General features: G+C 42.7%; 1 protein-coding gene and 1 long non-coding RNA gene across 3 annotated transcripts in view; one reads left to right on the plus strand and one right to left on the minus strand.

Moving 5' to 3' along the window:
- Positions 1-1236: 1236 nt before the first annotated feature.
- The window catches only part of LOC117881678, a 60803-nt gene continuing 35758 nt past the window's right edge, over positions 1237-26281 (plus strand). The window contains exons 1-3 of one of the 2 annotated variants that reach the window (XR_004646838.1): positions 1237-1713; positions 9115-9331; positions 12580-12658. This is a non-coding gene — a long non-coding RNA (uncharacterized LOC117881678). Of the gene's footprint in view, positions 1714-9114; positions 9332-12579; positions 12659-26281 lie in introns of those variants that run through there. The other variant, XR_004646839.1, reaches the window with a different exon arrangement.
- On the minus strand, positions 5842-20709 carry PARP12 (poly(ADP-ribose) polymerase family member 12). Its single transcript, XM_034779235.1, has 7 exons — positions 20499-20709; positions 19078-19198; positions 17620-17716; positions 16142-16220; positions 15020-15150; positions 8764-8915; positions 5842-6148 (listed from the first exon to the last, which is right to left on the minus strand). Exons 1-7 carry the CDS (start codon positions 20580-20582, stop codon positions 5868-5870), a joined length of 945 nt encoding a protein of 314 aa, XP_034635126.1. The 5' UTR covers positions 20583-20709; the 3' UTR covers positions 5842-5867.

The following is a 26281-nucleotide window of genomic DNA, read 5'->3' on the forward strand; positions in this document are numbered from 1 at the left end:
TCAATAGACGCTACTCTTAACAGCAGCAGAACATGGAACTTCAAAAAATTTGGTTGCTAAGAGTCTGGTTACATGGACAACTTTAATTCTGGCATTTCCTAAATTTGAAGTAATCTAAATAATATTGCATCTAATTTAACTTATCATTGGACTTCCTTATTAATAATGCAGAGTTGTTGTGGTTTTTTTTTTTAACTATAGCCATTTAAAATATTTAAAAAAACAAACAAAAAAAAAAAAGCAAGTATCAGAAGTACATGGTTTAGGGAACCGTCCTGCATTGTCAAGGAGATAGAATATGTCTTTTTCCATCTCTAGCCTCAGATGGAGACCAAAAGAGGCTTTCTGTTATGAAAAGATTAAAAATAGAGTTCAGAAAGGGACTAGAGGAGGGAGGGATAGCTGAGTGGTTTGAGCATTGGCTTGCTAAACCCTGGGTTGTGAGTTCAATTCTTGACGGGGGCCATTTAGGGATCTGGGGCAAAAATTGGTCTTGCTAGTGAAGGCAGGGGATTGGACTCAACTCAATGACCTTTCAAGGTCCATTCCAGTTCTATAAGATAGGTATAACTCCATATTTTATTATTATAATAGTCCTTCAGCCTTCACAAGGGCATTACTGTACTATTATGAATCCCTATGCTGGAAAAAAGTGGGCATGTGATTCAGACATTAATAAGATAAGGATATTAAAGAGGTATACTTGCATCAAGCCAGCATCAGTGTTAATTATGGGTTTTTACACCCTGCCTCACCATTTATGTCTTATACCTTCTGTAACCCCCAAGGAGATTACCAAGATTCCTGGGCTCTGTCTGCTGACAGCTCAGGGGTGACGCACACTGTCCCTGGCAGGACCGGCTCCAGCTTTTTTGCTGCCCCAAGCGGCAAAGAAGAAAAACAAAACCCGCCACCAAATTGCCGCAGAAGCCTGAAGCGGAGCGATTAAGCTGCCGCCGAAGAGGACGAGAGGGACAGAAGGGTCCGCCGCCGAATTGCTGCCCTGGACCCAAACGTGCTGCCCCGATAGCGGACGGAGTGCCGCCCCTTTCTATTGGCCGCCCCAGGCACCTTCTTCCTTCACTGGTTCCTGGAGCCGGCCCTGATCCCTGGTAGGAAGGGGGAGTCAAGGCAAACTCAGAGTCTGCCCGGCAACCAATAGGGAGTGAGATGCCCCTCCCAGGGAGTTCAGGAAAGGGGAGAAGCCATTTTTGAGTCAGTCTGGAGGCAGCCAGGGCAAGGGCAGGACTGGCTATGTGGGGAGCTAGTAAGGCCCAAGCCTGCATGCAGGATTCCCCCTGAGAACTGGCCTCTAGGAACCTGAAAGCAAGATCCCTCCGCTGGGCTTTTCCTTCTTCACTGATGATTCCCAGTTTGTAAAGTTTTGCTGGGAAATTCCCCCAGCCAGGCTGAGTTAGCCGTCCAGCTCCCAAGGTGAGACCAGTCACAACATGGTCAGCTCTGCTCTGCCTGCTAGTTCAGGGCTGCTGTGTGTGTGTCTAGATGCTGGGCTAGGAGACGACAGTTTGGATTTTAATACAGTTGTGTAATCTGCACCTTGAGCCCTGCACCCCTTTGTGGTGAGGGGAGATCCTGGGACCGAAGCAGCCGGATTCCTGCCTGAAGAGGATCCCTGCCAGCAGAGATCAGCCCCTCTGCAGTGACCAGTGAGTCCAGAGCCATCTCTGAACCTGAGGATCATTCATGGAGTTTGTGAGTGCACCATCTGTTAGTCAGTTAAGGAATTTGTTTTGGGGACTCCCTGAACTGTGTCCTCAAGCCAGGGAGTGAGGGTTTGGGGATTTTATAACCTGCTGCATATTAAACCTGTGGAGGGATTTACCACCTTCTCCCACTTGTGAGTCCTTTGGGCTGTTCTGAACCCAGTCAGCCACACTGCTAAACCACTGCAGAGAAGAATTTTATGGTCATAGGTCATCAACGGCCCCAACAAAGTACCCGTACCAACGGGACACTAATCTTATATTTGCTACATCATGTCACGTGACTGGGGAAAGTCACAGGTATTAGCAGCGTCGGCACCAGTGACCCTAACAGTAGTGCTTTTCCCTGTTATGTTATATTTGTCTCCTGTTTAATATAATTATTGTGTTGAATATATTGTATGTGTTTGTGTTATTCGTTGGAGACTTCCAAGAAATAACACAATCTGGCAAGTAAGTGAGGATTACCCTGTTAAAATTTTCCTCCCAAGCTGCCCTGGTGACCCTGCCAGAAAGGAGTGAGAGGGGTGGAGGCACCACCAAATAAATTCATAGGGAAAAAATAAAAAAGACCTGTTGAGTGGGTGGCGGGATCCAGAAGAACCCAGACCTGTCCATCAAAACCTATAAGCAAATTGGCATTAAAGAAGGTAACCGGGTGGAGAGGGGACGCTACACGTTCCACATGAAAGTTTTTCCACAATTGAAAAAGGTGCTCCTTTACTCCAGTTTTACACATTTCCGTGATGGTAAATACTATACTGCTGATGCTAGTATGACAATGATTTATAAATTTGTTAAAACTTTCTAAGTTACAGTACTTAAGAATACTGTAAAGGACACTTCATATACAGTGGATTCTGCTTAATAGCAACCTGTCTATTGACAACTTTTTGGTTAACAGGATTTGGCTGTGAACCAATCCTGTCCCATTGACTTTAATGTTAGTGGGGTTTAGACATTGCCAATGACATGCCATCTATTAACATTTTTTTATAAGAGAGGCTCCAGCAGCACTGCAGCAGGCAGCTTTGCAAAGCTGCAGCCAGGGAAGGAAGTGCTGGGATGTGCCTTCCCCAGTTGCGGCCCCACAAATCTACCAGTGCACAGGGACCATACAGGAAGTAAGGGGCTATGGGAAGGGCAGTAGCAGGGTGAGAGCCAGATGCCAGAGTTTCAGGGTACCTCTCCCTGCTCTCTCCAATCTGTGCCCTGCCAGTGGGGCTGCACCCAGAGAAGGCAATGCTGGAATGTGCTGAGCTCCAGCCCCCATAGTGGGCAGGGAGAGGTGTGGTGCAGCCCCACAGGCCCCCTGCTCCTGGTAGAAAGGTCCAGCATCAGGGCTGCAGCCCCTTTCCTGCTGCTACCCTTCCCACGGGCAGCTTCATGGAGCTGCTGCCATGGACGGCACGTCCCAGCTCTTCCTTCCGTGGCTGCAGCCCCATAAACCTGCCTTGCGCTTATTAGCGCTTGGCTAATGGCAGCTTTTTGCTGGCAACTAAAGGGCTGCTAATAAGCAGAATCTACTGTATTCAAGCATTATCCTGAATTTTAGAATCGTAGACTTTGTCAGAAGGGACCATTATGATCGTCTGGTCTGACCTCCTGCACAATGCAGGCCACAGACTCTCACCCACCCACTCCTGTATCAAACCTCTAACCTATGTCTGAGCTGTTGAAGTCCTCAAATCGGACTTCAAGGTGCAGAGAATCCTCCAGCAAGTGACCCTTGCCCCACACTGCAGAGGAAGGTGAAAAAACCCCAGGGCCTCTGCCTTGGAGGAAAATTCCTTCCCGACCCCATATATGGCGATCAGCTAAACCCTGAGCATGTGGGCGAGACTCACCAGCCAGACACCCAGGAAAGAATTCTCTGTAGTAACTCAGATCCCATCCCATCTAACATCCCATCACAGGCCATTAGGCATATTTACCGCTAATAGTCAAAGATCAATTAATTGCCAAAATTAGGCATTCCCAACATACCATCACCTCTATAAATTTATCAAGCTTAGTCTTAGAGCCAGATATGTCTTTTGCCTCCACTGCTCCCCTTGGAAGGCTGTTCCAGAACTTCACTCCTCTAATGGTTAGAAACCTTCATCTAATTTCAAGTCTAAACTTCCTGATGGCCAGTTTATATCCAGTTGTTCTTGTGTCCACATTGGTACTGAGCTTAAATAATTCCTCTCCCTCCCTGGTATTTATCCCTCTGATATATTGAAAGAGAACAATCCTATCTCCCCTCAGCCTTCTTTTGGTTAGGCTAAACAAGCCAAGCTCTTTGAGTCTCCTTTCATAAGACAGGTTTTCCATTCCTCGGATCATCCTACTAGCCCTTCTCTGTACCTGTTCCAGTTTGAATTCATCCTTCTTAAACATGGGAGACCAGAACTGCACACAGTATTCCAGATGAGGTCTCACCAGTGCCTTGTATAATGGTACTAACACCTCCTTATCTCTACTGGAAGTACCTCGCCTGATGCATCCCATGACCGCATTAGCTTTTTTCATGGCCATATCACATTAGCAGCTCATCGTCATCCTGTGATCAACGAATACTCTGAGGTCCTTCTCCTCCTCTGTTACTTCCAACTGATGTGTCCCCAATTTATAACAAAAATTCTTGTTATTAATCTCTAAATGCATGACCTTGCACTTTTCACTATTAAATTTCATCCTATTACTATCAATCCAGTTTACAAGGTCATCCAGATTTCCTGTATGATATCCTGGTCCTTCTCTGTATTGGCAATACCTCCCAGCTTTGTGTCATCTGCAGACTTTATTAGCACATTCCCACTTTTTGTGCCAAGGTCAGTAATAAAAAGATTGGTCCCAAAACTGATCCCTGAGGAACTCCACTAGTAACCTTCTTCCAGCCTGACAGTTCACCTTTCAGTATGACCCGTTGTAGTGTCCCCTTTAACCAGTTCCACCTTTCAATTTTCATATTGATCCCCATCTTTTCCAATTTAACTAATAATTCCCCATGTGGAACCATATCAAATGCCTTACTGAAATAGAGGTAAATTAGGTCCACTGCATTTCCTTTGTCTAAAAGATCTGTTACCTTCTCAAAATTAACCTTTCAGTAAGAGAATATTGAAACAGTATCAAATCAGGAGTCCCAGGAGATCTTAGTCTAGATATTCCTGTAAAGGAAAATTTATATTTGATCATTTTAGAGTTATTCATGCAAATTGTAGTGTTAGTTTAGCTACCCTTTGACAAATAACTCTTTGCTAGACAGCTGAACTTCCCCCTATACAATAGAGGATTGTGCAGTCTGCGGACACATTTCTCATATGATACCTTCTCTGGAGATTAAGAGTGAAGATTTCAAGGAAATGACAATTCTGCTTCTGTCTGTTCTTCAGACATGATCACCCCAAATATGACAATTCCAACCCTGGCACATTGTCTATTGCAAGTCCCTCAGTTCAAGGAGATACTGACCAACTTTTAACGAGTGTTTCTGGCTATCATAGTGTAATATAAAGCCACTCCAGTATTATGATCCTTGTTCCAGAGTAGAGAATGTGCCTTAAACATTTGCCCAGGGGATGCTGCAAGTTCTATACTTCGTGTTTTTTCTTATGGGTAAATCCAGGTCTAGCCACTGGAGCAAGGAGAGCAGAGACAACCCGTTGTGGGAAATAGCTGATGAAGGATTTCATCTGAAAGCGGAGATACTGCACTGTGGCATGCAGCGCTACATGTACGCCAGTAGATGCCAGCTGCAGTTGTGTGCTAATAGGTGCTGGTCTCATGGGGGCAGGGAACAGCGATACTTCTCTGAAGTGCAGGATGTGAAAATGGGGCCTGACTAAACTGAGGCCCCTACACCTCTTCCAGCACTCCTATGCATTATGGGAAACAGGCTCCCTTCTTCTCCAGACCCCAGCTCCTCTCCCTTCAGTGCAGGAGTAACCCTTAGAGTTCTGTATTTTTAATATATAAACAGTTAATATACCAAAGTGCCAATAATCCATGATGGGACTGGCTACTCCTGTTTTGTTGCATTTCAAACAGTTTCGTAACAGACACACACAGACAGTAGTTCCAATAAATATATTTTAAAATAGGAAATATGTAAAATCATTTGACTGTCTCAGGGTAGGAAAGTGATATTGCTGTCCATTACAAGATCACACAGCTGTACCCTTCTGCATATTCTATTATATATGCTGGGTAAATCTGGTGCTTCTCAAAGATGACAAAAATGGATGGATTCACTGGGCTGTCCACACAGCTGTCGTAAAAGCTGTTCGGATTGTTTGGTCTGGGTGGAGGGCGAAGGTAGTTGTTGCTTCCTTGAACAAAGTCTCCAACTAGCACTCGAGCTACGATCATGGTCTTGGAACTGGAGCCAGTCTGACAATATTGATGGGAATAATGAGCGTCTCTGGCAAAGTAGCTTCCTAAGAACAAGAAAAAGCCAAGATAAGAATTATTTCTTTAGAATTTATTTTATGCTTGTATCTATTACTGCCATAACAGTTTTCAGAGTAGCAGCCGTGTTAGTCTGTATCTGCAAAAAGAACAGGAGTACTTGTGGCACCTTAGAGACTAACAAATTTATTAGAACATAAGCTTTTGTGGACTACAGCCCACTTCTTCGGATGCATATAGAGTGAAACATATATTGAGGAGATATATATACACACATACAGAGAGCATGCTCTAGCTTATAGCATTTCAACAAGTGCCCTTAACACTGTATGTACCTCCAGGTAACTATAGATATCTCCTAAATCATGCTCGTACTTTGTTTATTATGAATAAGGTCAATATCTAATCATGCTTTTTAAGACACCCTCGATCACCCATAGTCAGTAAGTTAGATAACTAACTAATGCAACTATTTTGGCTTTTTAATGTGTTTTACTTCATGGACTGCATCCTGCGCCTAGTTAAGTCAGCATTGGGGCTTGTCTAAACATAGAAGTTGAACGGCTTGTACTATACTAGTATAGTTAAACCCCTAGCGTGGTTGCACTAAGGCTAGGTCTACACTACCCGCCTGAATCGGCGGGTAGAAATCGACCTCTCGGGGATCGATTTATCGCGTCCCGTCGGGACGCGACAATCGATCCCCGAATCGACGCTCTTACTCCACCAGCGGAGGTGGGAATAAGCGCCGTCGACAGAAAGCCGCAGAAGTCGATTTTGCCGCCATCCTCACAGCGGGATAAGTCGGCTGCGATACGTCGAATTCAGCTACGCTATTCACGTAGCTGAATTTGCGTATCTTAAATCGACTCCCCCCTGTAGTGTAGATGTACCCTTAGAGGTACAACAGTACCTTACTCCAATATAGCTTATTTCTGTAGTAAAAGAGGAACAAACTGTACAAGTATAAGATACTGGTAAATGTGTCAATCAGGGATGTAACTTTTTTCCCCCCAAATACCAGTAGAACTCCTAGTATGGATGCATGTAAATAGGTATAATACTATCTTGTATAACTGTCCACACTAAGAGTTGTGCTGGTATTTTGGAAATGAAGTTACACCCCTGACTGACATAGTTATGCCACTAAATCAGTGTGTAGACCAGACCTTAGCTGGTCAGAAAGTAGTTCTCTCCCCTCTGGGAAAATCTTTTGCTTTTCAGATTAAAACAAACGAAAAAAGCAAAACTTGGGCATGGCCTTTACTTAAAAATGTATACTGGCATACCTATGTTGGTCAGGGGTGTGGGGAAAAAAAAACCCATCTCATGACATAGCTATGCTGACAAAATTATCGGTATAGATGCAACTGTGCTGACAGAAGAGTGTTTCTGTTGGCATCGCTAACATTGCACAGGGAGGTGGTGTTCCAGTACCAGCAGAAAAACTCCTGTCAGTGTATGGTGTGTCTACACTAGGGTGCACAGCTACATTGGCAGAGTCAACATAGGCTCTATTAGCATAGACACAGCCTCAGAGGAAAGAAGTCGCTTTCTGCAAAAAGTTCTCGTTTTGTCAAAACCCCAATTTTCCATAGAAAAAAGCAAAAAATTTTGACCAGCCCCAGTCAATATCCAAGCTCCTATTGACTACAATAGGAGAAGGAGACGGCCTTTTGAACAGCATCTAAAGCAATGTTTCTCAACCTTTTTGATACCAAGGACTGGCTTGCTGCCTTCCTAAACTGCATCAGGGAGATCTCAGGGATTGGCGCCGGTCCATAGACCATTCGTTGAGAAACACTGCTCTAAAGCACGTGGTTGCCTCAAGAGTGTTTGGCAAACTTCTGTTTCTTCAGATTTAAGAAAAAGAGCTTCTGCAAGAGGGTTCTCAATCCATTTTTTTTTTTTTTTTAAACACAAGCTAGCAGATAGTAGTCGGCTATGAATTCTGCGGATAATATTCCAACAATGGAATCTTGAGACATCATGAACCATGAAGACAAAGCTAGAGTTTTTAAAGTGATGCACAATAAAAACCTAGTAATAATGTTAAACTTCTGATTTGAATCCATCATTTCTTAAGTTTCCAACAGATAAAGTTGCTCTGAAAATATTATACAGAACCAGACAAGCCCTTCTACAGTTAACTATTCACAGAACCCCTACCTGAAAGAAAGGATCCTTTCAATATTTCTAAATACCAACACAAAAACTAGTCAGAAACAGACCAAAAGTGTTGCTAGAAAGCAAGCGCACATTCTACATGCCCTTTGATATGCCTGACTAACTTCCATTAATATTAAAACACAATCCCGTTAAAATCAGTGGGAGGTTTCAAACTGAGCAAAATAGCACGATTGAGTTCAGAAGGGTAGAACAGATCTTTTAAATTTGAAACAATATTGCTCTGCACTTGGAGTAATTGTTTACACCTGTAAAAAGTAAATGTAAAATGCCAGTTCAATAGCCTTTGCACTCACTCTGCATTGGTGTAAGTGGCCACTAAAGTTGCAAGGCAACAGAGAATCAGGCCCAGTATGTAGGAAGTTGACTTCTGCAGTATTAATTTGAGTCTGTTTCATTACATTCCAGGAACAGAGAGAGAGAGTTCATGTTACATTTACACACACTACCTCTATACCTTTTCCATATAATGTTCCATGGGTCCCACAGATTCTCCAGTCAAAGTTTTGTCCACAGATGGCATGCAGATGGGATGTACTTGTTCCATGGAATAAGAGCCTCTCATCCACATCTCTTCCTCTGTTTGTCTTCCTCATCTGCTCCTTTTGCCTAGTGATAGAAATGTGTCAAGGTCAGCGGAAAGCAAAAAACCCCAAAACATTTATGCCAGGGCAAAATGAGGTTTCCAATCTTCCTCTCTGCTTCAACCATATTCCAGTTAAACCTTAAACTTAGAAAGCGGAACAAAAGAAACACTGAAGGGTAAATGGGTTTACCCTGGTTTTCCTCTTCCCACGTTATCCAATAGATCCCTTATGCTACGTGTTATGGCTCTACCTACCAGAAAGCAAGGAGGCCACCAGTCAAGACAATATAAGGCAAGGAGGCTGCCAGTTCCACTTCAGTCTAGAAACGTCTACAGCAAGAACAGAAGTATGAGAACACACTGAGTACAAAGAACGAAACGCCACCACGGAAGAACAAACCTCAGAGGATGTAGGAGAGACCATGACACAGAATTGCTGGTAAGAGCTCTTGTTGTAAGTCTCCTCATCCTTTGCCCTAGCTTCCTTATACTAAAGATATGTAGCAATAAGCTAAGAAGAGAGAGTTTCTTTAAAACCAGCGTGTGTGAGCACATGCATGCACTCACACATGAGCATACCATTACAGTGCAATTAAGATCCCTAATGTCAGGGTATTTTGAGGAAGGGTTTAAGCCCACCTGAGGCATTCTTGTCCTCTAAATCGGTCTTTTATTTTGAACTAAGAAGTAAGCCAATAAAGTAAAAAGGCCTGCAGGACTTCCTGACAAATGAAACAACCCATGGCACAACAGGAGTCCGAGCATACCAGATTTCTAGCTTTTTAAGTTTCCTAACGGAGGAGAGAAGGAATGCCACCACTGGTACCCTGACTGAACTAGTTATAGTGGCATTTGAAACCAGAATAGCAAATTCAGGTCAGAACTCTCTTTCTGAACCCAAGACTTCATCTCACACACATTAGGGGAACAGTAACAGGGAACCCACTCAGCTGGGTACAGCTTCTGTTCAGCTATGGCATATAGCAACATGGCACCCATAGATCAAACTAGAATGATACAAAACTAACATGGCAGATACTACATGGATTAAAAGCTGACTAACGGGGAGGTCTCTAAATGTAATTGTAAACAGGGAATCCTCAAGGAGGTACATTTCTAGTTGGATCTCTCAGGGAAACTGATCAGAGCCCTTTGCTAGTTAACATTTTTATCAGTGATCTGGAAAAAAACATAACATCATTTCTGACAAAGTTCACAAATAAAGTTTGGGGGAGTGCTAAATGATGAAGAGGACTGATACAGAGCAATCTGGATAACTTGGTGAGCTGGGCGCAAGCAAACAATATGCATTTTAATTCAGCTAAATGTAAATGAATACATCTAGGAACAAAGAATGTAGGCCATACTTACAGAATGGGGACTGTATCCTGGGAAGCAGTGACTATGAAAAAGATTTGAGGGTCATGATGGATAATCAGCTAAACAGGAGTTCAATGATGTGGCCCAAAAGTTTAATGCAATCTTTGGCTGAATAAACCAGGGAATCTCCAGTAAGAGTAGAGAAGTCATGTTACCTCTATCTGACATTGGAGTGACCACTGCTGGAATACTGTATCCACTTCTGGTGTCCAGAATTCAAGAAGGATGTGGATTAATTGGAGGGGGTTCAGAGAAGAGCCACAAGAATGATTAAAAGATTAGAAAACATGCCCTTATAGTGATAGGTTCAAGGAGCTCAGTCTACTTAGTTTCCCAAGAGAAGCTTAATGGGTGACTTGACTTTACTACAATCTATGAGTACCTACATGGGGGAGAAAAAATGTGATAATCAGCTCTTCAATCTAGTGGAGAAAGGTATTACAGGATCCAACGGCTGGAAGTCAAAGCTAGACAAATTCAGACTGGAGATGAGGTGTAAATTTAACGGCGAGGGTGTTTAGCCTTTGGAACACTGTAGCAAGTGTTGTGGTGGATTTTCCATCATTGGTAATTTTTAGATCAAGATTGGATTTTTTTTTTTTTAAACAAGATATGCTCTAGTTCAAACGGGAATTATTTTGGGGGGTCTTATCACCTGAAGTTCTACAGAATGTCAGACTAGAGGATGACAGTGGTCCCTCCTGGCTAAAAAGTCCCTTTAGCTTGGCATGGTGCATATTAAAGGAACAGTCGTATCACACGCGCATAGCTTCACACTAGTAGAGGTCCTTCCTTTTTGTTAGTTACACTGTGGTAGCTCCGAAAACGCACTAGTCAACGTACATACACATGTAGGAAGACAGTTCCAGTCCCGAAGAAGTTCTAATACCCCACTCTATGGGCAAGTCTACACTACAACGCTACATTGGTGCAACTGCACCGATGCAGCTCTGCTGCTGTAGCGCATCTGGTGAATATGTGCTATGCTGATGGGAGAGCGCTTTGAATGGGTACAATGCAATCTTAACTAAGTTCTCAGGTCCAGTGAGCCATGGGAAGGAATTTAGAGCCCACTTCTGTATCAGTTTTACTGTTCTAGAATGAGTATTTTAGCATAAGAAAGGATTTGCTGTCTTTTCAGACAGCTTTTATTTGCTGATCACATAAAATTAGCCAGCAGAAATCCATGTATGTCTGTTTAAAAACCTGCAACAGTTCTTCCCCCACCTCCACCTCTCCTTGCCCCCCTCCATCTTAAACTCTTGCACATGCCAGGTTGAGGCCTGAACTGGAACACTGCATCTGCACCCCCATAAATATCCTCAGCCCCCCAATTCCCAGAGTTTGGTAGTGGATGTTTAGTTTGTGATCTGGATTCAGATCTGAATTCAGCAGCTTACTTATTTGCATATGGTTAGTTGAGCCCCGAACACCCTAAACTTAGGGAATGTTTAAGATTTGGTTCTGAATCCAAATTGGGACTTCATAGCTCAGGAACATGCCCGATAAGTATATTAATGAGCAAGAAGCTTTGTTAAAGCCAATTATGTTTTTTGGTGTAGTCCAGCTAACATCCAAAAATACAACATTTTACAGATGTATCTTTCAAAGGCTTGAAAGTTAGAACATCTGGCAATGAACAGTTAAGGGATCCAGTCATTTCTCAAAAACAACGAGGAGTCCGGTGGCACCTTAAAGACTAACAGATTTATTTGGGCATAAGCTTTTGTGGGTAAAAAACATCTGAAGAAGTGGGGTTTTTTACCCACAAAAGCTTATGCCCAATAAATCTTAGTCTTTAAGGTGCCACCGGACTCCTTGTTGTTTTTGTGGATACAGACTAACACAGCTACCACTCTGACACTTGAGTCAGTTCTCAGCCTTTTAGTCCTTTATCATTCATCTCTAACCCCATCCAACTTACTGTGCCCACACAAACTTAACTTTTCCCCTAAAACTTTCAACCCTCAATCCCAGACAGCAGATAACTTAGAGCTTCAGGCAGGGAAATACCCAGGTAGTCCTTAACTTGTGAACATAAGTAAAATATAGCCTTTCAGTTTCCTTATTCCTCCTTGCTTCCCATGACATGACCGGGGCAAGCAAGCACTTCCTTTTCCCTTTAGGGACCCTACCACAGCATTCTGCTGAGCCCTGCCCTGGATTGATGAACCCTTAGTTCATTTCTGTTCTGCCTACATTAGAGTGGGGAAGCAAACGCAGTTTGTTACATAGCTAACTTCTTCTCCTTAATCATCCCCTTCTTTCTCCTTCTCCTCCTCCTCCACCCCAAACACTACAAAACAGCCTTCTCAGCAAAGCCATCAAAATCAAATGCAGTTGGTGTTTCTAAGAAACTGTTTTGGAGAGATTCTGAATCCCAACCCTATCTCCCAAAATAGAGAGAAACTTCCAAGTGAACTTCAGGTAAGTTTTCAAAACACCATCACTGATTTTTGTTTTTCTTTTTTAAACCAAGAAACTTGTCCCTGGAATGATAGTATAACATGCTATATTTCAGGAAGATGGGTTCATTCTGGTGTGAGGAGATGGGAGAATTAAAGAGAAAAAAAAAAATCAAGGTTATAAGGGGAAGCAAGCAAGCTACAGCCACTCCATCACACAAACACACTCACCTCTTACAGGGATAGGGACAATAGACTAAAGGGCAAAGTGTGGCCTTGCTCCCCTATAGGAACATTGCTGCACACATGCTTTTGCAGTTGTGCTCCCTACCCCCTCAATCACCCTTCCCCAAGAGCTGCAGGTTACCAGCTTCTGTTCTCCAAATCTTCATTTTTTTCCTAATATAACGGTCACATCTGCTTTAATGTTCATGTGCAGGTTAATAAGCAGATCAAGAGCCTCTGAAGCACTAATGCAAACCTCGACTGCTTCAAATCTTCCTTGAAAGCTCTGCAATTTCAGATTAGTGCTTTCCAGAAAGATTTTCACATCATCCAACTCTGCTGTCAATAGGATTTGCTGCTGGTAGATTTTGCCAGATCAATCTTGTCTTCCTGATCCATTTGCTGTGCCGCCTTCTCCTCTTCATGGCAGCTTCTCTTTGATTCAGCCAGGGTACTCCAAAGAAACATCTCTTCGAGCAAAAGTGTTTAGATTTAGCACAAGTTACTTCCCCTGTCTCAGGGTTCTGATGTTTAAGGGCCAGATTCTTCCCACAGATATACTCATACAACCCCATCAATGTAATTGGGAGATCCACATCCATAACTAAGTGCAGAGTGGTTTTGTTGTTGTTGTTGTTTTTTAAATTGAAACTCCTTGTCCAGATTTATGCTGTGGCTTTCAGCAAGAAGGAGAGGAAGTGAGACAAAATGCATCTAACCAATACTACGCTTCCTAGTGGCCTCTAAAAATCAAACCTTAGTGTGATCTCTCTCTTTCTCTGGGCACTAGGATGCTGACCACAAGGGAATTTCAAGATCAAATAATGTTTCTTTGGGAAAGTCACATGGAGGAAGTCATAGTGTTTTCTATTAACCCCACTTCTAGTTCCATTAGGTCAATGCAAACCCATCTAGCCACAAGGTTCAACCATAAATAACGGGCTCATAGGAACATGATCCTTTTTATATCCTGCAAAGCCACGTAAACTGTATTCTGACAAGAAGATCTACAGACACATTTTAAATCAAGCTAGGAACAGTTTGCAAAGTTTCAGTAGAAAACCTCACCAACCCATAGCCTTAATAAAAGGGACCCAGAACTGCACATTCATGAGAAATCAGCATACGTGCTGGACCTAGAGGTGCTACTTCACCCCCTGGTTTGAAGTGGTTTCCATCATATACATGGTTTACAGTTTGGTTCAATGGCTCTCAGCACCCCCACTATACAAATTGTTCCAGCACCCCTGGAAAACAGTCTTGAGCTACTTCAGTTATGGTATTTAGGGGGAATAGTTTCTTCTTGATTAGTTAGTGAGACTCATCAGCACATAAATAGCTCAGTGGTTTGAGCATTAGCCTGCTAAACCCAGGGTTGTGAGCTCAATCCATGAGGGGGCCACTTAGGGATTTGGGGCAAAATCAGTACTTGGTCCTGCTAGTGAAGGCAGGGGGCTGGACTTGATGACCTTTCAGGGTCCCTTCCAGTTCTATGAGATAGGTATGTCTTCATATATTATAATGAGAAAGAACAAACTCTAGAATTATCAGGATTACTTTGCTGCACCCAGTTAGATTCATAGACTTTAAGGTCGGAAGGGACCACCGTGATCATCTAGTCTGACCTTCTGCACAACGCAGGCCACAGAACCTCACCCACTCCTGAAATAGACCCCTAACCTCTGTCTGAGATACTGAAGTCGTCAAGTCCTGGTTTAAAGACTTCCAGTTACAGAGAATTCACCATTTACACTAGTTTAAACCTGCAAGTGACCCATGTCTCAGGCTGCAGAGGAAGGTTAACACCCCCCCCCCGGGTCTCTGCCAATCTGACCTGGAGGAAACTTCCTTCCCGACCCCTAATATGGCAATCAGTTAGACCCTGAGCATGTGGGCAAGACCCACCAGACAGATACCTGGGAAAGAATTCTCTGTAGTAACTCAGAGCCCTCCCCACCTTGTGTTCTCTCTCCAGCAGTTGGGGATTTTTGCTACTGGCAGTCACCAGTGGGCCACATGCCATCATTGGCAGTCCCATCATACTATCCCCTCCATAAACTTATTGAGCTCAGTCTAGAAGACTGAGGGTTTTTTAATTAAATAAAATGGATACAAACCACTGGAAAACTTGCCAAAGTGATGGGTTCTGAATCCTCTGCAATCTGCAGATTCTACAATTTTTCATTGTCTTCTCAAATAGGTCCTTGACTTCCTTGTATTCACTGGTAGTGTCACTCAGCTCCACCAACTAAAAATGATAAGCACAACAGAAATCAAGATGTTAAAGTGTTTTCAATGAGCACTTCCCAAGCCTTTCACAAAGGAAGCACCCAATCACACTGCATTAGAGATGTAACTACCCCACAACTACACTCACAATTCAAGCTGAGTGAATAGTTCATTTTTTTCAGTTTGGCCCCCAAACTGGGGGAGGGGGGAAGTTTGATTCGAACCAAAAAAATCAATTTTTTTTATTTCATCAAATTGAGACCAATTTTTTTCTCAAGTTTTGAATCAAAATGTTTGAGTCGACTCAAAATGAATTTTCTTTGAGTTTTTCCATTTAGGTCTAGTCATTTTTGAGTATGTTTCACCCGCGTATGCAAGTGTGTGTTTTAAATTGGTCAAATTTCAAAAAAGAAAGCAAGCTGTACTATACTCCAAACTTTCCCAGAGCCCACCCTTACTTATTAGAGGTTTTTTTACACTTGAAAAGTAATACTAACTTTACTGTAGCAAATTATTTAAAAATAGAGTTGTAATCATAGTGGCAGACATTTTAATGAGGAAAGCAATGTAAGTGTCTCCATAATATTTTTTTACATGACTTGATAATCTTCAGAATTCCCCTCACTATGAAATTCTTCAGTGTGTTCATTTTTAAAGAAAAATACTGCTGGGGATTAAAAAAAAAAAAATCTGCATTGAGCTATGGAGCGTCATGCTCCAAGTCATTAGTTGGAGTCCAGATCAAATCAGTAGTGACCAAAAAGTCATTATGATCTGATGGCTGTTCAGTCATGCACTCCTGTGGAATGAGTTGATGGTCTTAATTCTCTTCCCAGTGACATGTCTATGTCAAACATGCCAACTCTATATTTCCAGCTTGCACATGTCACTGGAAACACCACATGAACCTCATCTCTTGAGTTTGAGGGTTGCATTTTAAGTAGTCTACCTTCCACAAGAACCAGTATAGGAAAGATGTCTCCCTGAGTAGAGCTAACAGATCGAAGTACCTTGTACCCTAGGTCAGGCAATGCCGATTGGTCCCAGTTTGGAGGAAAGAGATGAAGTGGATAAGTAGTTTCCAATTGGCTGTTTGCAAACAAAAGAAATGAACAGCAGTGAGCCTACGGCACTTCCACACTAATTATCCTGCCCTGGAGCGTCAATCAGCTCTAAACGCTGTCTTGGAGACACAAGCCACAGTAACTATTTTATCTTGGTAACACTAGTTGCCAATTCATGCATATTACAGTGACCGGCTATAATAGGAACAAGAGGTAACTTGTTGCCAGAGAGAATAAAGGGTACCGTAAGAGTCAGGCAGCACAATTAAGAGGAGGTAGAATGGGTAGGAAAGCTGTTGAAACTTAATCTTAAGGACACTTCACATAATGCTTCCAGAGTGAGTTCCAACAGCTGCTTGAACCCCTGGGAAATTAGGATGTTACCCCTTTCTCTTTGCCTGGGCTATGCACACACAAAGTAGCATGCCAGATCAGATTAGTGGTCTGTCTAACCCACTATCCTGTACCAGACCCTTCAGAAGGAGGCACAAGAAACTGAAGTGGACAGTTATAGCATAACAAGTCCATAAGGAATGTTTATTCTAACCCCCATCAGATAGTTGTGAAACTCTCCTGATTCAGGGTGTTAAATAGTCCTTCCAAAATACAATGATTTTATGTTCGATAATATGACTGTGGCTATTCTTATCCATATAAATCCTTTTTTAAAATCCAGCTGAACTCTTGGCTGCAAAGATATCCTGTGGCAATGAGTTCCAGAAGCTGTTTTGTGTAAAGAGAAAAGCAGCACCGTAACGCTTGTTCTCCCAGCTGGGATCCAAAATTTTGTTGAACCAATCATACTTTAAATTCCCTCTCCCTAACTTTATTGAGCCATATGCTGGAACTTCCTCAAATTAACTGAAGTTCCTTAAATCCGCGTGTATGATTCACTTTAAGGAAACCTTTCTGCACTTCACAGCATCCCTGAGCCTCCAGGAACAGCATTCTCTGGCTCCATCCTAGCTCTCCGGAGTGGCATTCCCCAGCTCCTATTTTTTGTATGAAGGAAATAATTTTATTCCTTTGGTCACGTACATTAAAGAACAAATAGATGCTTTCTCAAGCAACAGAGAGATATATGCGTCCGAAGAAGTGGGCTGCAGTCCACGAAAGCTTATGCTCTAATAAATTTGTTAGTCTCTAAGGTGCCACAAGTACTCTTGTTCTTTTAGTGTTACCAATAGTAGCAAAGAGTACACAACTCCTCCAGCTATCTGCAAGCCATCAGTCGCCACAGAGCGCTATCAAAGCCTACATCCTGGAGGTGCTGGGGAACCTACACTCACCATCACATCCACAACACAGCCTAGCATTAACCCAAACTATCGTATGCCAGAGGCTTCCCTATGAACTGACACTCCGTGTAAGGCACTGTTTGGCAATAAAATGAAAAAGTAAGTAGTCAACACACTCGCCAGTACCTTCTCTCACTCTTGTCTCCACCGCCGAAGAACACAAACTTTGGCCACCTACAGACTTTTCTCCGAGTTTGATAGTGCAAGTTTATCTGGACCATATCTTGAAAGAAAGAAAAAATGTAACATGGCAGGAGTTAAAGAAACTTCACTACCCGGGAACTCTGTTTATTTAAATAAAGATATAGTACAACTATGTATTGCTCCTACCCTGGCCTTCAATGCTTCCCAGGTTGGGGTCACTCTTTCACCTGTCCTACTCCTACTTGAAGCCCTTTTTGTTATTCTGATCCATTTCCAGTTCTTCTATCTCACTGTCATTAGGACTTTATGGGGGAAATCTGACTAGATGTAGTGCTATATCACCATCATCAGTTTTCCTGCAATTCCTCTTACCATCTAGGTTTCTGCTTATGGAATTATACGGACTAAAAGAGGAAGACGCATTAGGTCATCTAGCTAGTGCATTCTTCCTGGCAGTACGGGATTGCTTCTTAGGGTTTAAACAAAAGCTTCCCCCTTGTTTGCTGGTTTTTTGATCCTGTACTGATCTCACAGATAAAGCATTATAACACCACTACCACCTTTGTAGTGAAACACAGACTATGTCACTTGTGGTGTTCTATGTGCACATGCATTTTTGGGAGCCACACACCCTTTTTTTATTCATGTGTCAGATACCAAATACTTTTGAGACATTGGAAAGCCAGTTGAACTTTTAATTTATTTCACAATATTATATCTATGTCACAAACAAAAACTGCTGAGCTTGAATTGATTTGCAAATTAGATACCATTAACTCTGCTTGAATAGAGACTGGGAATGGCTGAGTCATTACACTACTTGAATCGATTTCCTTATGATAACGATCCTTAATCTCTTGTCAACTGTCTGTAATTGACCATCTTGATTATCACTACAAAAGTTTTTTTCCGACTGATAATAGGTCATCTTAATTAATTAGCCTCTTAGAGCTAGTATGGCATTTTCTCTGCATGTGTATATATATACTCTTATTATATGTTCCATTCTATGCATCCGATGAAGTGGGCTGTAGCCCATGAAAGCTTATGCTCAAATAAATTTGTTAGTCTCTAAGGTGCCACAAGTACTCCTGTTCTTTTTACAAACACAAAGATCTCTCTGGATTTACTGCTCATTTTCACCTTAGACCAAGCAACTGGCTTCTACCCTGGCTGCATCCTTTATGCCTTCTCTCACCATAATGAGTCTGCAAGACTATCCACTGGTCTTTGCATCTTCACCATGTTTTAAGGTTCAGTTCTCCTCTTTTACTTTTCCCTTTGTTCTTGCATGAGAGTAGCTGTCCCAGAGTTCATAGAGAGTTCACTCACTAGTCTATTTGTCAGCAGAGAACATCTGGAGAGACTTTGCACGAAGGAAGCTATGTTTAAGTCAATCATGTTGTAATGTGTTAAACTTTAAACAAGCAGGTACCTTACCTTGAAAGTTTATCTCATACTGCTGAGAACCAGCTTGAAACAATACAGTGCCTTTTCGGTCCGCTAGAAATGCCGCCTCCAGATCCGCAGAAGTTACCGTGGCAGCACAATAATTTGCATACTATAGAATCAGAGCATGGGAAAATTACACCCATTACAAATGGATCTTTGGCTTCAATGGCATTGTATGCATGCAACAGAGCAGAGGTTAGCCTATAATCTATTCATTTTTATTAAGTCAATGATAGTGTTAAATTAGGTCACTTTGGCGTGCTTCCTCCTACCATTGGAAGAAGACTATTTAGCTCTGCTCAATGACTATTAGTCTGATTTAATGTTGAGTTAGTGCACAAGAGATGGAAAGGATTTACTCAAGAGGAGCCAAATAGGACTCAAAGAGGCATCAGCTGAAGATCCGTTACAAATTTTGATTGAAACGGTGCTTACAAATGCCAACACTATTCCTGAGAAACACCATTAAACTCTCCCTTTCTTTGGTCCTGCACAGAGTTCCAATAGGACCAGCTATAAGTCCACTGTGACAGATTAGTGGATATAGCACAGCTATAGATCCACCATGTTCAGAGGAGATTGAAAGCACTCTATAGAAAAAAGGGCAGTTGGACTACAAGCCTTAGGATTTCCATAGAGCTACAGTGCAAAGCAAAGTTGAAAGGATACGAGAAGGCAGTATCTTTTCTGAATGCAGTAACTGGAAATGGGGCTGTGTAACAGAAAATACTAGAGCAGATCAAAAGAATTTTCCAGAGGGAAGAAACCTTTCACAAAAATGGTTTGTTTGTTTTCCTTAATTTTCTGCAGAAGATTTCGACTTTTCAGCAAGAATTTTGATTCAAAGGGGCGTTGCTGTGCCTCCTGGGAGTTGTAGTTTGGGTGCCTTATACTCCCATTTTGTTCTATGGATTAGGCTATCTGGCCAGACTACATCACTGGTGATGCCCCGTTCTCTCCTCTTTTGGTGGGGAGGAAGAGGCGCATCATAGGAGATGTAGTACATCCAGAAAGCCCAGCCCACAGTGAGAATGGGAACACTCAAACGATAACTCCCAAGGTGTCATTTTGAATCAAAGTGCAGTATTTTGGTTTTCATGCTTTCGTCTGTCTGTGAAATATCAACATTTTCCTTGGAAACCCAATACCTTTCATGGCACAATTTGTTTAGCTGAAAAACAGTTTTTGACCAAAATTATATGACCAGCCCTAGACAAATACACCATTTTTTAGAGCTATTCCTCAGAAGCTTCTATGGAGTATTAATGAAATATTGAGGAACAACTAAAACACAGAGGCACACCTGAGAATACAGTAATACACCTGTGCACATAGAGAGCACTGAGAGAACATCTGTGTGACATCTAGAATGGCTCAGAGTGTTGGGTGTCAGTCGAACACAAGCTCACCTGTTTCCCATATTCAATCCACTGCCCAGATCCATCCAACCAGTACCAGATGTATTCCATTCTGACAATAGATTGCAAATGCATGACAGATGGTGCAGAGAGATGTCAAATTGGCATAAAAGAGCAGATTGGCTTCAGATAACTTCCTGAACTCTAATATTGAGAGAGAAATCCCAACTTAACACAAGCCTTAACAGAGCTGTTCAGATGGTATCTTATCTTCTGTAAGCATTAGAACACTGGCCATTTCTGAGGTAAAAGCAAGGCTCATTGTATGCTTGGCAAGAGCTCTTTCAACAGCAATAGCAGAATCTGTGCAGTGCTTTAAAAAAAACAAAAAAAACAAAAAAAACAAGGGGGCTCTATTTAGACTGTGATGGATCTCTGCAGGAATCAGGTTGCAGACCTTTTCTGGGGGTGCCCTGCATGAGTATAGTGGTCAGTATATCCATGCAATGTAATGAGTATACTTATCCTCAGGAGTCCTCCTAAGGAAAAACTGGCTTAAGTCAAAGTACGTCCCACAATAGTGGCTTGAGGATTCAGGTCCAGTGATTTGTCCTCTCTCTCTCTCTCTCTCAAAGTGCCCACTAAGCCAGTTAAGAGTACAGGATTCCACAGAACAAAGGAAGTGTTGTCTATGCATTTATAGGCCCAAAATGTATTTTGGGAGAAAGCCGGTTTGGGGGGGGGCGGGTAGGAGTGGTACAGGGAGGCAGGGTTAGGCTTAATCCATTCCATAAAGACCAGCTCTGCAGTTTGGATTTGAATCAGACTTCCATAAAGTTCAGGCATGTTTGGCTCCAGGGTTTTGGTTTGGGCCCATATCTTGAGGCTAGTAGCAGATGGCCAATGATGAGCAACATGGCTAGCCATCAGCCAAATATTAATAATCCTACTATTTGGAGAATATGGAGTGTTTGTGTTTTGGTTTCCCCCCCCCCCCCTTTTTTTTTTTTTTTTTAAACTTGACCATCTCAATATTCGACTCCAAATCTCTTAGTAGGCTTTGAAAATTCCACCAGACCTGCTTCTAGATCGGAAAAGAGCAACTTTCAAGACCCAAGTACCTGATTAACAAGAAGAAACCCAATCACTCAATTTAAAAAACATATTAAAAAAAAGCCTCAGGTCTAAGTTTATCCGAGTACAAAGATTAGAGCACAAAGGTCCAGTCTGAGTAATTCCAGGAACTAAAAGGCCTGTGAAATGATCAGAGTTCTCGTCTTTTGATTGCCTTGACAAAATCCTTTATTCAGATTCTTTCCCCTGCACTGTTATTCCTCCTTAATCTATAGTAATATGTGCAAGTCCCATTCCTATAAAGATGAGCCTTGTTTGTTCTCATTCAAATCCCACTGCAGGGGAGTTGCTAGGCTTATATTAGCATCGGTTTCTTTTTCAAAGCCTTCAAGGGTGGCACTTATGCACGCCTTTTATTTTCACTTTCCAAAGTTGTGCCTGTCACTAAAGTTTCTCAGATCTTTAATTTACTATAAGATCATGCCAAAATTGACTGTTTTAAATGTTTTTTTTTTTAAGCTCATAAAAATACCTCTCTTTTTGAGGACACTTCAATGGATAGACATCCCACACCTTGTAGTAGAGCCTACAAGCAGCCAAATAGAGGGGTCTTCATAAATCAGAAAGCCAAGTTCTCCCTTAAATATAGTAGTTTTTGTGCAAATCAAAAGCAATCTTACAGTACATTTCTTACTGACAGTAGATTTCAGATAGAGGAGTGAGAAGCAAGCAATTAAGGAAAATACAGTTTCTTAACAGACACATCATTATGTTACTCACTGCAAGCAGGCATTCTTCCCAAACTACATTTAAAACAAAATCCACATGCTGTCTAAACACACTCACTCCCCCTCGATTGGCTTTACTAACAAAGCCCAGAATAAGCTATTTTCTCCAGAATTGGGTGTTCATAGGGTTCTTACCTAAGGACTATCCTGCCACAATCCTCTACAGGCAGGGAGCCCCTCCCACCACCCTTATACACAGGTAGGGTAGTTAGTCACCTGCCTCTGAGTCAGATGAACCCACTTAACCCCTTCTCAGCAGAATTAAAACCTGCAGCCTGGGAAAGATGTTTCAGAAAAACACTGCCATTTTGTTACACACAATCTAACTACATCTCTGCATGCTGTTGCCTTTTCTCAAGTATTTCCCTTTGTGAGGTGCTAGGCTATCCTTTATATTTAAAGTAGAACTCCTTAGAAAACTGAAGCCAATAACATTTCCTTGCAGTTACTGTCACACACAGTAACACTCTGGTGTTAGAAGGAAGTGCAGATGGGACAGATGGCTTTGGCAGGTATGCTGATTCCAGTCTCAAGGCATAAGTCAGTCTTTTTACCTTTATTATTGGATTCCTGTATCTCCTGTAATGTGCTCGAACTATAAAAAGAGGCTCAGACCCTGCTTGCTGTCTGTGGACTGCTTGCCACCCTGCAAGGAGAGTGAGAGCAGTTCAGGGCTTTGTAGCATCTTGATTCTTTTAACACTTCCTTTGTTTCTGTTACTTGCCCCAATTTTGTGGCATGTTGTCTTAACCATTTAACAGCCATGGTTATAGTTTGCAATATTTTACATTTCAAGGCTACAGTTTCTGCCCTAGCCTTACAAATTTCATTCCATGTTTCTTCCCCGCTGTATTTTTAAAATTCATATGGACCTCTTTTGCTAGCAACCCAGCGAGTCCACGAGTTATCAAACTCTGTGGGGATTTGAAGGAAGGGGATAACGGGGTTCCCTAGCTCGTGGTTTTCTGTCATGTTAGATCGCGATTCCTACAGCGGACAGCTCACTTACTCACCAGATCAGCGGTCGAGGTCACCAATGTCATCAGACATCACCGGTGTGGTGCTCTGCTCTGTTCAGTGTTGATAACAGTCAGCTGCATGCGTGCGTTCCCTCTGTGTGCTGCCCTGGCTCTGCACGGATAGCAGACACCGCAGACCCCAAGAGAACCCCCAATGACCACAAACTCAGATAAGGTACGAAGGCACCCAGCCAGGTTTATTATCAAACGAAGCACAGTAATATTTTCCCGCAGACTCTATAGGACATACTACGAATATGTGCCCCCTGCCAATGGACCGGCTCAGTCAGTGGCGGGACTCTCCACTGCCCCCTAGGCTGGACAAAGACAACTCCTCAGGGGTACACTTTTATATACCAGTACAAACAAGTTACACATCACTCCCGCCGTATTGAGGTACAACCCCTCTACATGTTAGGGTGCCGCCTCTCACCTTGTACATGTTGGTTCCAACAAAAACAACTCTATCATATTACCCTCCTGCCCATCTTTAGGATGGGTCAGCCTTTTCCTTGTTATCTATCTGGAATGTGCTCATGCTGGAGTGTTCTGGTACCATCCTGGCATGTGTTTACATCACTTGTGCCCAGTAACTTTTAGATGTGTGTGTTTTTGCAGCATCAGCCCTCTTCATGCCAGATTCTGTGAGCAGGGCCTGCCTCTTGCTCACAGCTTAACTTTGCTTTATGTTAGCAAAGTCTTGACCATTACTTTAGTTCAGGCCTTAAGTTTCATACCAGGCCTCTGATACAAGGACTTACGTTCCAGGACCTCATCTTACAACAACTGGATTCATAAAATATTTTTTAGAATTTGTTCTGTTGGCTTGATTTTGGTCTCTTTTTCTTCCTGGGATGAATAGTTCCCTCACTGTGTTTTCTCTAAATTAAAATCTTTGTTTCTGCTTGTTTCGGTCTAACTCCATCCTTCTGTTCTCTATTACAGCTTTTCCCTCCTGGGGGGTATGTGTTGTCTTTTGAGTTCACTTTTGTTCCCCTTTCGCTGGGCTCAATCCACCTCACTAGGACTTACACTGAGTAAAGACCTCCAGAATTTAGCCTACCTTTATTATAGCTCTTTACCTAGTGCCCTGTGTATTTTTTATTCCTTTACCTTGAGGTTTAAGCCCACACCAGACCAGCTTTCCTCACTGCATTCCCCATTCCTTCCGACACTGCCCTCTCCACAATAGTGTGGATCTCCTGAACATTTACCTCCATGAAGGGAAGAGAGGGGCTGAACAGGATGCAGCTGGTGGTTGTAAAGTTGCTGGGACGGCAGCTATTAATCCTTTTACTTCCCTTCCCTTGCTGTCTGCTCAACACGCCTCCCCTCAGAGCACCAATGTAGATTCCCTTCCTGTACCTACCAAGGGAATCACAGGGTATGAAAGAGAAAGGATTCTGATGCAGGGATACCATAAATGGCACTAGAAAAGGTTCAGAAAAGGGCAACTAAAATGATTAGGGGTCCCATATGAGGAGAGATTAAAGAGGCTAGGACTTTTTAGCTTGGAAAAGAGGAGACTAAGGGGGGGATATGATAGAGGTATATAAAGTCATGAGTGATGTGGAAAAAGTGGATAAGGAAAAGTTATTTACTTATTCCCATAATACAAGAACTAGGGGTCACCAAATGAAATTAATAGGCAGCAGGTTTAAAACAAATACAAGGATGTTCTTCTTCACGCGGCGCACAGTCAACTTGTGGAACTCCTTACCTGAGAAGGTTGTGAAGGCTAGGACTATAACAACATTTAAAAGAGAACTAGATAAATTCATGGAGGTTAAGTCCATTAATGGCTATTAGCCAAGATGGGTAAGGAATGGTGTCCCTAGCCTCTGTTTGTCAGAGGATGGAGGTGGCTGGGAGGAGAGAGATCACTTGATCATTGCCTGTTGGTCCACTCCCTCTGGGGCACCAGGCATTGGCCACTGTCGGTAGACAGGATACTGGGATAGATTGACCTTTGGTTTGACCTGGTACGGCCGTTCTTATGTAAATCATGGGAAACCTGAAAATGCTGACTGTAGCTCTTATCCAGAGTAAAGACGGGGCCAACTTCGGCTTTAGGGAACACTCCCTCATTTGGCTCAGAGTGTTGAGACTGCAACCACAATCACTTAACTTTATTTTTTTTCCAAATATCATGGATTGCAAGTGAGATGCAAAATTGTCAGTACTAAGCCTGAAGCCCTCTGTGTATCCATGGAACAGGTACAACCAGCAAGTTTCTCTAAAGACAGTATGGTAATACAGAGGCCCATTGGTGGTTCTGTGTCAGTGACTCTTGTCATGCCTGACCTACTACACCTCACATAGCGTTGTCATAATCTGTATCTAAAAGGTATCATGTAGGGTATCAGATACAAACAGGTAACACCCTGGTCCAAACAATCATTGCATGATGTATGTAGGAGTGTGTCCAAGGAGTTACGGGCTAGAAGTAGGTGCTTAAAATTGTTTGGTAAGAAATGTATAAGCCCTGTCTGCCCTAGGCAAACGAATGTATATTTGCTTGTCTGACCTGCCTGGTCATCAGGACAGACAATGAAGGCACATTTACATGCAAGATGAACAAAGCCGTCAGGACAGCAAGTGGGGAAAGATGACCACAATCTCCACAGGGTGTGGAGACTGTCCTATCTCCACCCCCGCACCCTACAAGGCTTCTTGCCTCTTGAAGCACAGTCAGTGAAATATGGGAAGAAATAAGGAGAGAGGAAAAAAGCCACTTTGGATTCCATACAGGATCCTGGACAGAAAGGCTGCTCAAAGAGAGTCACTGAGAAACACAACTTTTCAGAACAACAGACTCCAGCAGAGGTGAAAGTAAGCCGCTATGGGCCAGTACAACGTACCAGTAAAAAGTGGCCGCCAGTACCAGCCCGTGCAGCCCCCATGCCTCCGGACCCTGCGCCGCCGGAGCCCGGGAGGGGAAGTGCCCGGCTGG

This window comes from Trachemys scripta, chromosome 1, assembly GCF_013100865.1.
Source record: "Trachemys scripta elegans isolate TJP31775 chromosome 1, CAS_Tse_1.0, whole genome shotgun sequence".
Taxonomy (NCBI): Eukaryota; Metazoa; Chordata; order Testudines; family Emydidae; genus Trachemys; species Trachemys scripta.

Excerpts from the sequence above, each read along its gene's own strand:
- PARP12 (XM_034779235.1), bottom strand. The coding sequence starts at position 20,582 with ATGCATTTGCAATCTATTGTCAGAATGGAATACATCTGGTACTGGTTG. Across the intron at positions 19,199-20,498 it reads GGATTGAATATGGGAAACAG|TATGCAAATTATTGTGCTGC; the intron begins GTGAGCTTGTGT and ends CTGATTCTATAG. Across the intron at positions 15,151-16,141 it reads TGCCTGACCTAGGGTACAAG|TTGGTGGAGCTGAGTGACAC; the intron begins GTACTTCGATCT and ends TATCATTTTTAG.